Source organism: Peromyscus leucopus, chromosome 17 (assembly GCF_004664715.2).
Source record: "Peromyscus leucopus breed LL Stock chromosome 17, UCI_PerLeu_2.1, whole genome shotgun sequence".
In the NCBI taxonomy this organism is placed as follows: domain Eukaryota; kingdom Metazoa; phylum Chordata; class Mammalia; order Rodentia; family Cricetidae; genus Peromyscus; species Peromyscus leucopus.
The window spans coordinates 38,716,548-38,729,975 of record NC_051077.1 but is presented as its reverse complement, the minus strand read 5'-3'; the positions used below and the strand labels follow the sequence as shown (position 1 = coordinate 38,729,975).

Here is a 13,428-nt window from a genome sequence, read left to right as displayed (position 1 = left end):
AAAGTCTTTGCCTTCTGGGGATCCTTAGTAATTCATTGCCTATTATTGATTAGTTCATTAAGAACTATATATGATGTTTCAAGGCAAGCTCTTCCCACATAGTACAGCGTGTCATAAGCTGTCACACAGGAACACATGAAGGCACAGGCAGAGACAATCACACTGTATCTTTGTTGCTAGCAAGTGGAATTTTTATCTACCCTGTCTTCATCCTTTCCAAGTCCTCATAAGCACTCTGGTTTGAGGAGATGCTGCTACATCCTAGTGTGCAGATGATGGAAGTATGTGAGAAGGCTCTACGGGAGCTTCTCTCTCTTCGTGGCTGGCATTAGCCCTGGGGAGGAGACACATTGAGAAACACCGGAATTGCCTTCCTCTGAAAACACTGTGTGACCCTCTCCAAGGGATTATCCTTTGAAACCACTGACCTTTTTACACAGGTCCTCCCCCCACCGTGAAGTGATGAGCAGAACAGTCACATGGCTGTCACAGGACTGGACACTCCAAGGGAACACCTTGGACACATCTTCATGTTACAGGTGAGAAAATGAAACTCGGGGAGACTGTGGTGGCCTCAAGTGTCGGGTGTTGTTGGTATGATGTTGTTAGGAACCTTCCTTTCTCAGAATCATCTAAGAAAGTGATTTCTCGGTGGCACTGCGCATCACTCATGCCTCACACCGAGTATATATTCCAGTCCGCCTGGAAGCTGACAGTATGTAATGCACTAATTCAAGCTCGGCCACTTTCTGTTTGCAGGAGGGATCTATGCTTTTCTTTCTCACTCTGCTCACTCAGGCGAAGTAGGCAGGACTTGGACATTCTATTGACTTCGCAGGCAGTTCACCATAACATTTCATAAATTACCACAATGTAAAATATGTTGTTTTCACATCTGGTCTGATTACCACTCTGGGAACATATGACTGAACTAAGTCTATAATTAGCTGTATATACTACATAAAAAAGCATATCTAGAATGTTTAATAAATAACACATAAATACAATAACTTATTTCAAAATATATCCATATTAATGACCAAATATACTATAAGATAAACTTGAAATAGGGAGGCATAGCATTATAACAAAACACTCAGGAAAGAATTCCAAATGTAAAACAGAAAACTATTGTCTTGTCTGATACAAGTTATAAAGAAGGAGCAGTAGTAACACTTAAGAAAGTTTATGACTTTCAAATGGATTTGCTTTGACAGTATTCTATGGGAAGGGAGCTTATTTTGAAGTATAATATAATAGTTTACTTGTGATAACAATGTCCTCAGAGCAAGAAGGCGACCTTGGCTTGCAGCTTCATGCAGTGGTGATCGATCTGCCCACGAGCCTGTCGAAAAAGAATGACAACATGATTGTGTGGCTCAACATAAACTCTATTAGGTTCGATGTAAGTTATTCACATCCAGCATTCCACAAAGTGACCCAGTGACTAATCCCATATTTTGGGAAACTTGGTCCTTCAGGAAAGTAATGAGTTTGTGAATCCAGAGTGCTGTATGTGCTCTAAAATTGACTTACATCAGACTTATCGTATCTATTGAATTATCAATCAAAGAGGATGGGTCACACAAAAGGCCCAAAGTTTGGACTACACACTTTCCCACATATAAGTAGAAATGCATGTTTTTACTGCATTTTTAGTAGAGCTAGCAGCCAAACTCATGTCTTCATACTCTGAGCCTGCCCTATTACCTATCCTAACCCCAGGCTTCCGATTGTGCTGGTCCTAGGCTGCAACATGTTGCTAAAAAGGTCAAGTAGCTGAGCCCCAAGTCTGAATTATGGCATCACCTAGGTAGGTTCTAGAAAGGGCTTACCAAAGGGGACATGGGGTGAACTGTTTGGGAAATGGTGCTAATATTGTCAAAGGCTCACTGGTAGGTCACCCATTCTCTGTGTATTAGTTGTGGATAGGCCAGGGCACTTAGTTCCCGACCTAGATGTCATGCCCCTCAATTTCCATTTCTCGGGTGTCTTTTATATCCCACCCACGAAGAAAAGAAGTCTTGCATGAACTCTCCTCTCTTCCACCTCCAAGAGACTCATCAACTGCTTTTCTCTCTCTCTCTCTCTCTCTCTCTCTCTCTCTTCTCTCTCTCTCTCTCTCTCTCTCTCTCTCTCTCTCCCTGTGGTCACTCAAGCAGTTAAAAGGGATGCTGGGCGGGTTCATTCTGACTTTCCTGCAATTAAAAGAGCCCCAGTCCTGTCTCTATTGATTTAATTGAATGGATAATAAAGATAATAATATAGGCTTTAAAGTGATTAAATAACCAGACTAGGCATGCCAGAAAACATTTATCTAGAGAAAATTTAAGAAATAAAAGCAACACTGACTAAAAAATATTCATAAAATAGTATAATTATGGATACTAATATCTATCATCCTGTCTACTACTCTTCCCTTGTTAAATCCATAAGATAAGATAAATACATATTTTAAAGCTATTGGTTAATTTTACTACATAAATGGATATAAAATCACATTTTAAAGCTATTGGTTAATTTTACTACATAAACTGATATAAAGTCACTTGGATATTAGTCAACAATGCAAGTTTTATGAAATTCCTATCTACAATTTGTTTATATTGTGAAATTATTGGTGACATAAGTATAGAAGAATGCTGTACTTTAGAAGTGATTTCATTATTTCCACCTTCTAGAGAATTCAAAATATTCTACCTATTAATCAGTATTATACTCTTTCCAGAAGCTTAACTAGACCCCTGTAAATGACACTGAAATAATTCCACTGAATAAAATCTAGATACATGTGACAAGGAAAAATGAGTAAGCACATGAGCCCGACACAGGGTCAAGGTCACTTACCACTCATCAGTATCTTTATACCTAATGACATAATAATGTTTTATTGAAAATAGAAATACTAAGGTGGAGGGGGCAAATAGCGCATTTTCTCTTTACTGTTCACTTATAAATCCTGGTGGCAATAGTTAAAGAGATGCACTATATGTATGATGCTAGGGTAAGCACTTTCCACGTAGTCTAAACACTTTACCTGTATGCATACCCACACACATGCAAACTGCCATACACCCAAGCACATCCACCGTTCTCAAAAAGAAAGAAAGGAAAATCATTTCATGGCTGGTGAAGTGGCCCAGTGGGCAAGGGTGCTTGTCAGCTGGAGTTGGATCCCTGGAACCCATGATTGAAGGAGAGAACCAACTCCCACTGACTGTCTTTTGATCTCCGAATGTGTGCTGTGACCGAGATCCCAAGATGAAATGTGATGGCTCCTAAATCATTCAAATTTGTTTACTTTGTCACTAAAAATTTTAATGCAAAATAAAATGCTTGAGGACTTCGAAATGTAGATCAATTCTTACTGTGAATATTCAAGCAAGAAAATATGAAAATTATGTTACCTCCAAAATAGATTGCATACTGGGAACCACAGCACTCACAGTTTCATCGAGAGAGAGGTAGGAAATCACTGAGATTCATATAATCAATGCTTAGATATATGATTGAATTCAATCATTTATTATATTTATAATGTCAGAGTTCTAGTTCTTATTTAATGATGTAATAAAGTTCAATATTTTTTATTTATCCTAAAGACAGACACCAAATAATATGATTCTACTTCATTATGACTACTCACTTTCCCATGGTCACTAGCTAAGACAACTAGATATTAAGATTGACAGAGGCCTAGAAAAATGACCTTTGACATTTATTTTAGGCCCAGTCCTTTCCAGCATTGTGACAGCCTTTAATAATCATCAAAGCTAACAAGGTTTGAAGTGGAGGGCTCCTCCACACCCCTTTCAGCCAGCTTTCTTCTGCAGTCTAATGATGTATTCATCTTAATGACTGTATTGATGTTCAGAACAACTGCTCCCATCTTGGCCAAAATAAGTAACTGCATTACACTTTTTCTTTATGAATTACTCAATCAACAAATGAATCAATCTATTAAAGAAATTATTTATAAATATACACAATTTACAAAAATCATTTGTCTTAAATTCCACTTGACTAATTCCCAATCAACCTCACTTTATTTGCATCCTCTAATTTCTTAGGAAAATTTCTGTAATTAATTTTGGTAACATGACAACCAAAGGATACTAGATCATGTTCTAATTTCTATTTCAAAATGTTTTCACCCATCGCTGCTTTTCCCTGTCAATATCAGAAATTTAGCAACTACCAAGTATGTATTCAAATATATTCAACATTAAATATCATACTTCACCATATGAACATACTTTCTATTTATATATTTTTCCCAAAATCAAACAATATATAAACATCTTAATATATAGTTATTTTGTAATCTTTCCATTTTTACACTTTGAGTATCTAGGATAAAGGGAAAAAAATCCTTACTTGAAAAATGTTCAGCTTAACTCATCCAGATAAATTATCAGTATGAAATTTTTCTTTTTACAAAATATAAATTTCATCATGCTAATCAGATTCATACTGCTCCGGTCTGTGGAACTGTGCAGGGGTGACTATCTATATTTAGAAACAGCACTAGTTCCCAGACATCTAGTTTATTATTACAGGGTAAGAGCCTGCTCTGCTTTGGAAATATCACCTTGCAAGACCAAAAACATTCATGGTTTAATATTTCTATATATATACACGCAGTTTCATAAAGATCTATACCATACCTAAGTCACCATCTCCCCATGGCACTTCAAGCCAGCCACTGCTGAGGTAAATCCGACTCATCTTTTTTTTAGCAGCATGAGAAAAAAAAATCACTTGTCATTTACCAGCCGCGTTCGGCCATTTTAGAGAGCTCAAAGCTCCTTGTAATATGATGACTTGTTTAGAAAACCTGATTTATTTTTCTCACTGATTGCCCTCTTTGAGAAATAGTAACCCCAAATTATTTTTAGCCTTAAGACCATGGATCCTGTCATGGAACAAAAGCATTTTACTTTTACTTCTGTCCCTGGCTACAGTGACATCATATTGTTATTTAGATAGTCTTTGCCTGCTCCAAATCTTAGCCCATCAATAATAGTGACAGCTAGATTCACTGAAGAGATGACCTAGGAATGCTCTGGAAGACATGGGCGTTTGGGCACCCCAGCTTTTTGTTTTGTTTTGTTTTGTTTTGTTTTCGTAATGTTTTCCCAAATTGCAATTGCACCAGACTTATCTCAAAGAGGAACTTATGATCTGGTGAGGAAACAGTGACATTTTCACGTAGCCTTTTCATTTTGATGGGAAATGTTGAGGCATTTTATAGCTCCCTCAGTTATAAAATATTCAATCAACCGTCTCCTTTGCAATGGATGCAGATTCACTACGAATCCAAGGCAACTTAAATTTAGGGCCATAACTGACAAGAATCCTCTGTAAAAGTCTGTAACTTGAGAACTTAAAGACGTCCCCAAAGGTATGTAAGCTCCAGGCCCAAGAGCATTTTGGTCCGTCTTCTCTCACAAGTTTACAGATAAGTCACCAGGCATGTAATGAGGTATGTTGTGTACTCAAACCACCAGGTTAACAGAGATTCTCCAGGACATGTTTAGGGAAGCAGAAGTCATGTGCTGTCAAAGGCAGTGTCTGCAAGAACAGAGACTGACCTCTACTTTCTATTCTCATCACCACTCTGAAAATTTTCTTATAATAATGTTAGCCCAGACGCAGCCGGACTCTCCATTGCTATAGAAGAATATACTCAATTACATGGACATGCAACTTCCTCTAACTAGTTTTTTTATTGTTCACTATGAGTCACTCATTATCTCATAAGACAGCCTATGGTTACAGAGTTGGACAGAAACAGAAAAGCGAAGTATCTAAAACAAACAAAAACCCTGCTACAGTTTATCTTATGGAATTGAATTAAGTTTTCAGCGAATTCACTAATCAGTTTTTTCTACATAGAGCCTAAGTCAAAAGAAATGAGTTTGAAGATTTTTTTTTTTCAAGAAAAAAAGTTTTAATTTGATGCATATAATCTAATCATACCAATTAACCACTATTGATCAATGGTGCTCCCAAGAGAGCATGCTGAACTTGGCTATCAGATATTCTTGCTTTCAAAATCAAGCATACATACATAACAACGTATGGGACCTTTGGAAGTCCACATCTGAAACTAGGGATTTTATAACTGCAAATGTGAAGATAATTCCACCTCCTTCATGAGACTGAAATCAGTGTTAATAAAGTACTTAGCTCAGTGCTATACATGTTTGAATAAAACTTCCATAAAATTCATATTTTCATGTTTTTCTCCCAAGAACTTTTAGGTGCATATTACTCTTTAAAAGGAAAGTTAAAATGTTTTCCCAGTTTCTGAAATCCTCCACACAGAAGAAAATATTTGATCATAGAAACAATGGAAAATTTCACAGAAAACAGTTAACATCCAGCTGTTGAGTTTACTGGAATCAAAGAAATTTATATAATTACACTCAACCGACTTCGGGTCAGTTTATCTTTAGACCATAATTACAAACGACCATAGATCCTACTGTTGTTTTCTTAGCAGTCTGATTAGAGTTGGAATTGGTAGACATTAATGGTCATTTTTATGATTCTTGATTAAAATATCGTGCAAAACCAATGAAATGAAATAGTAAATTTCATTTGAAAACCAAATAGTAATGCTATACTTTGATTTTCTCTTCTTAAAAAAATTATTAAAAATTTTCCATATGATATATTTTGATTGTATTTTTCCCCTTTCCCATTCTTCCAACTCCTTCCAGATTCTTCCCACCTACCTATCGACCCAATTTCATGTTTTCTCCACTCCCTCTCTAAAAAAAAAGAAAGGAAGGAAGGAAGGAAGAAGAAAGAAAGAAAGAAAGAAAGAAAGAAAGAAAGAAAGAAAGAAAGAAAGAAAGAAAGAAAGAAGAAAGGAAGGAAGGAAGGAAGGAAGGAAGGATAAAACAGAGGGAAAGACCAAAAAAAGCAAAAATCAAAAGTTAAAATATAAGCAAACTGAAAATACCAATATGACAAAAAAAAAAAAATACCAAAACCAAAAGTGATACAGAAACCATGAATCTATTTGGGGACTGGAGAGATAGTTCAGTGGTTAAGAACACCGGTTCTTGCAGAAGACCTGGTTTGGTTCCCAACACCAACATGGTGGTTCACATGCTTCCATAACTACAGTTCTAGAATATAAAACCCCCTCTTCTGATCGTCACTGACACCAGACATGAACATGGTACACTTACATACATGGACATAAAATAAATGTTAAAACATTGTTTAATGTTATACTTTGACATAGGCTTTTGGTGTTAATGAGCTCATAAATAAATACAGTAGAGTTTCGCATCATGCAAACTAGAAGCTATCAATGTGAAGCTTCCTGTGGTTTTTATTGGTTACCTAGCATCATTTTGGTTATCTTTTCTGTATTATGTATGAGGAAATGTCTAAGCAAATACAGAAAGAAATGGTTTGTGCATGGTATTTCAGTTTTGATTACTGGCTTCTAATCGTTCTCCTTGTGAGTGCCTCTTACAAGAAACAAGTTAGTACATATAATGAACAGAAGAAGGAAAAACTTATTTACAATAATGGATCTTTGTATCACCTAACCCTTTTCATCTATCATCATAAGTGAGACAAGTAGATAAGGAATGGTCACAGTACTGGACCAGTCATGATAGGCATATGGGTAACTCCACATCTAGAAGTTGACCTGATTCCTCTCATTGAGTGGAGCATTCATCCTGATAATGTCTAGACTTCTCAAAACATTTCTAAAAAGCAAACATCATTTCCTTAAAAAGCAGCTACTTTTTATTTTCCTTCTCCGCTGGTTTAAACAGAATTACCACCCCACCAAGTGGCCACTGTAACACAGTCATTAGTTAAGCCTATGATTTCCAAGAACCTATGCACTGATTGTTTCTGTTTCCTTGATAGGAATCAGCTCTTACTGGCTTAGATATGCTCTTTTCCTTGCATCCTTTCTAGGTTGGATCCTCATTTTTCCAAGCTAAGACTCTGTCTCTCTTCACTAGCTCTTGAGATCTTGACCAGTAACCCGGTATAGAAATATCACCCACAGGCTGGGTATCCCAGTTGTGTGTTTCCAGTCCAGTCCTCCCCTCTAAATTTGAGACTTCATTTCCAGCTTGGTAGTCAACTTCTTCTTTACATGTATAAACAGGCAATTCATCTTAAGTGAATTCTTGATTTAAAGACTCTAAAACCCCCTATTGGTAAATGGCAATTCTACCCAGTCACTGTTCATAACTTTTTATTTTTACTGTTTATCTTCATTATTATTTTTATTATTGTTTATTACTATTACTTTTTTATGATTTTTTTGGTTTTTTGAGACAGAGTTTCTCTCTGTAGCCCTGGCTTGTCCTGGAACTTACACAGTAGACCAAGCTGGCCTCAAACTCATGGAGATCCACCTGCCTCTCCCTCCCGAGTGCTAGAATTAAAGGCGTGTGCCACACCGCCTGGCCTGTTCATAATGTTTTAAAAATAAACAAGCATTTAAAATTGAGATGCAACCATACTATTCACACTGCTTTGAATCTATTTGAGGTTTCATTTTCAAGGTTTTTAGATAGGGTATCACTCTGTAGTCCAGGCCATACTCAAATTCATTAGATAGCACAGGCTGGCCTCAGACTCATGGCAATCCTCCTGCCTCAGTCTCCAGTAGGCTAAGATTACAGAACTAACTTACCAGGTCAGTACTTCACTTGTTTTATTTAGTGATACTGTCATTGTTTCATGTCACAATAAAATTCTCTAACATTTTACATAACTACTATTTGGTGTCATCATTTATGATAGTCACATATATTACTATTTACCTTACCACGTATCAACTAAGGATCAATACACTTTTATTACACTTAATTATTTAATGTATGTCCGTATATGTGTCACAGGAAGATGCAGGCCACCACGTGAGGGTGGATGTCAGAAAACTTGTGGAAGGCATTTCTCTTTTTCTGCTATGTGGGTTTCTAAGAATCAAACTCAAGTTGGCAAGCCTGGCTAGAGGGCATGCACTTTCTACCCTCTGAACCATTTTTCTGGGTATAAACATTACCCATGTTGATTACTGCAGGTGTTTATCTCTAGACCAGTCCTTTCCTCTCGATTTAAGAATTCATTTCCAGCTGACTATTCAACTTCTCCACTTAGATACCTAAATAGACAATCCAACGTAATTGAACTCTTAATTCGAAGCCCTCAAAATCTCCCTATTGTTAAATTACAATTCTACCTATCTACAATTTTGCTGGCCCTCACATGGCTTCTAGATTTAGGAAATCAGCAGATTCACTTACCTTTGTGAATATTCCTACATATATACTTAGGATAAATACCTAAAATTTTGAACCTTACCATCAAATGACTGGACCTATTTACACTCATATTAACAGTGCTGGAAAATTCTGAAGCTCAATCAAATAGAAGCTTGCTAAGTCTTGCTCCCTCCCCCCCAAAAAAATAGGGCATTTCTCATTTAACATAATTTCAATATATTCAAAGCAGGTCAAAGGTCATTTATTAAAATTAGATTCAGGACGTAATGTTGTAGCTTACAATCAACCTCCCATGGAGCCTCTACCAGCACTAAAACGCAAGAGGCTCATTGAGGTGAATTCAGGCACTGTATTTTTGCCATCTCCCACACATCTACCATTGCTGCTTCTTGAGGTCTACCAGTGGGATAATTTTCTCTCCATTTAACAGAAGTCTGGAAGACCTTCATTTCTACCATAAGCACTGTATTCACTGCAGACATAAAAGCTAGAAGGATGTGTGAGATTACTTAGTGATGCCTCCCAACAGCTGTCGTTATGCCTGGCACATAGTAAACACACAAGAAAATACCAATTGTAGATCATTGAATTAGGCTTTCATATTTTAAAATGGCAGCTCATTGTTTCCCCTTTGTCTCTGCCTGTTTCCTTTGTAGTCAACCTTTTGCTCATGCTGTTGGGCTATTTTACTGTTTAGCCTATCGATAATGTTAAATAAGTGGATATGTTTGTAATGAGGAGAAACAATCCAATTGCTTGTTTCAATCTTTTAAAGAAATAACATGCATTCTGGATTATAAATGCTTTGTTTGAAAATAATTTATACACAACAATCTTCAAACCCTATTACATAGTAAACATAACTGTTATGATGAGATGATAGTTTGTTTCAGATTCAGCATTTCCAGCATTTAAATCTTTTACGACTATAGTGGTGCTCTGTTATTTGCTAAGGTAATTTCTCTTTTTAACATAAAGTTCTCTCCTGGAACTGCTCTTTGAACTACTGTGTTCAGTCTGCTTTATACTTAACACCATTTTCTAATATTAAAATTCACAAAATGTGAGGACATGTCAACAAAGTCCTTGCACTCATTTTCTTACTTCAATCACTCTTCCAGCTCAGGGTCTAAATGACATGATTTAGCATTTCCATGTTGCTTGTAAGCAGTCTTTTCCTGCTTAATAGCCTGTTTCCATTTCCACACCAACTTAGAGATAACTGCTAACATGAAAAGATGACTAACACAGAATCTAAAAGTTTACCATTGTCTTTAATATACATTCAAAGTGGAGAATCAGCAGATGCATTTCGAAAACACTAAAAGACGAAAGTGCTGTGCACTCCTATGCCATGCCAGACATTCACATCTTAGAATCTACATTCTGGAAAGCACCCATAATTTAAAGTTAGTATTTGGAAAAAAAAAAAAAAAAGGTCAATATGGTTTATTGCAATGGCTGCTATACTAACCTTGACTGGTCAGAATACCCCAGCTAGCTTTTCGCTTAGAAGAACATTCCTCTACATTTGCTAGCTTTCTTTTCGTGAGGATTTGCTTAATGGCGTTCCCTTCCACAGCAATGTCTGCAGACATACTGTGGTTGGTGTTTTTGTCTGTAACAAGCAGGCGTCAAGAGTACAAGTGCTCTACCCAGAAGAAATATTAGCATCTGGCTGTCTACCTACTTTCTCCTTCCCTTCAGACTTCCACAAAGGTCCCTGTGTGCTGCCTGGAGAAAGGCTTCGACATTGAACTCTATTCAGAAATACTTGGAAAGGGGATGGCAGATGCAGCATGGGGGAAGGGCCAGAAATGCTGTAGCATTTTCTATTTTTAAAGTGGAGAATCTCCGCAGCAAGAAATGTTTAACTGTTTGTGTGATGCAAACCGTAAAATATTAAAATCATTTTTGGGGGGTGGGAAGGGAGAACAGAAGAGGAATAAGCTGTTGCTTTCATGTCAAGGCTTATTTCAATGATAGGCAAGTCCACCAAAAGCAAAACTGCCCACTGATAAAAGCTGCAGACAGAACTTCATAGTCAAAAGGTTCAGAAGTAATCAATGACTCCTTGGGCTTTCCCCATCACCATCAAAAATAAGCATTATATATGTATAAAGACCAGCTGGTATCTAACTTGTGTTTTAATTTTGTGAGAATCCAAATTTGGAATTGAAAAATCACAGACTTCTTATTTACATAGGCACAGCTCACTATTGTGATTTTTCAGAGGTCATTTCTAAAGCAAAAGATGTCAGCAAGCGATTTCAGTACAGCTGTGATTTTTCACCCTAAAAGGTAAAGGAAGGAGCAGCTGGAGAGATGAGAGGAAACACTAAACATGTGCCTGTTATTTTTTTTTTCTTCTGGCATGTAGAATTGAACAGGGCTCACGGGCCATGATGGAGGGAAGATGAGCAGCTAAACTGTGATGGGACTCCAAGGATTAACTGAGCTGCTCATCATATTACAGGGTATTAACATATTGAGATCTGCCCAGAGGAAAAATGGTGACGGAGTCCGTTATCTGCCTCTAGTTTTTATTATCGTCATTAAGGCTCTAGCTGCTATTGGCCCATAGAGGACATGAAATAATCAAAGCTCTGTTCCCCTGTAATAAGTCAAGCAGCAGAAAAAAAAAATCGTTTAATAAAATCATTTTCCATGCTCTATCTGTTGATATCTGCTACCGCATTACAGTGCTGGTGTTTACATCAAATAAATCAGTAAAAGATACCGAAAATACATTTGTCCTATCTCAAGTTCTGCGTTTACTATTTGGATAACCTGGAAAAGTCACCTCACTATACCCCTTCCTCATTTTCCATAACACAGGCTGTGTGAGTGTCATCATACTCTATCTCTAAGATTCTTTGACTCATTTTTTATGAGTCACACACAAAAGAAAAGCTAGCACATGAGTTTTAGGCACAGTATATTACCACTGAGGGCCCTAAGTATTCCCAATAAAACTTAAGCTCAGAGACAGCTCAGCTTAGGCCATTTGTATGGGTGGCTCATTCCCCAGATGAAAGGGGTCTGTTCAGTCTTTGGCATTCACTTGGGCCAATGATAATGAACCATTGGCTCCCTGTGGCATAGTTTATACTCACAAGGAGAGTACAGATTCTTTACATAGTATTTTGTTTAAAAAGCAATTAAATCAATTAAAGGAAAATGGAGTATTGAGCTTAGGATGGTTCAGCTTCATGCTGTTAATGTAAAAATAAATTCAGGAAGCTTTAAATACCACAACAATTTTGTTTTTAAAACAGTTTTAGGTATGGTGTATTATACTAAACTGTCTTTGTGCCTGACTCTCTACCTAAGTTGTGTAGTACAACTGTAAGGCCTAAGTCACTATGTTATTTCCCAGGCCCATCTTTTAAATGGCATGCCATTTTGAAGAGTATCTCAAATATGAAAATTAAGAACACCTCAGAAGTTTTTCTAAGCCTCTGGTGATGTAAACAAATTTTAAGTGCAAAGAGGGAAAAAAATAATCTATTATTTACAACTTTGCTAGACCAGCATAATTCCTTACCACTTTTTTAAAAATTAGTACGCCCATAGATAAATGTAGCTTCCCCATAAAAGAAGTCTGTCTTTGCAGCTAATGGAGAACATCACAGAAAAATATAACAGGACAGAATGGAGAGATCAAGAGATCATGGGAAGCAAGCAGGCCTCAATGGATATAACTACATTACAGCTCCTGCATCTGTGGCTCAGAAAACATTGGGGAAGAGGAGGATGAAAGACTGTAAGAACTAGAATACCAGAAAGTCTTCTGTGAATCCATCTCTCCTATAAATGGCTACATAAGCAAGACCACAAGAATGGCAATATCAATGGACATGTTAATGTGGAAGGGGGGAAATGTCATGGAGTCTCACTCCTAGACAAAGAACTAGAGGCAGCTAGTGACTTCTGGGAGAAGGAGAATTAGCCTCTAACAAGAAGGAGAACGCTTTTTGGTTGTTCAATGCAGAGGGCCAGCTTTGAAAGTATATATACACACTATCAACAAAATCAGGCTCAAGCAGGTTATATAATATTTGTGCATACACATGCATACTTACACACATATATGCATGCATGTGTGTGACAATAATAGTCAAACAAAAGTTCATTAACTTCAGGGAGG

At 37.0% G+C, this 13,428-nt stretch overlaps 1 protein-coding gene across 4 annotated transcripts in view; it reads right to left on the bottom strand.

Moving 5' to 3' along the window:
* Asb5 (ankyrin repeat and SOCS box containing 5) overlaps positions 1-13,428 on the bottom strand; it is a 39,445-nt gene that overhangs the window by 7,461 nt on the left and 18,556 nt on the right. For 2 of the 4 annotated variants that reach the window (XM_028858284.2, XM_037211742.1), the window contains exon 2: positions 1,266-1,345. In XM_028858284.2, coding sequence (XP_028714117.1) covers positions 1,266-1,345 — 80 coding nt within the window. Of the gene's footprint in view, positions 1-1,265; positions 1,346-4,667; positions 4,894-10,752; positions 11,036-13,428 lie in introns of those variants that run through there. The other 2 variants (XM_037211741.1, XM_028858285.2) reach the window with 2 other exon arrangements.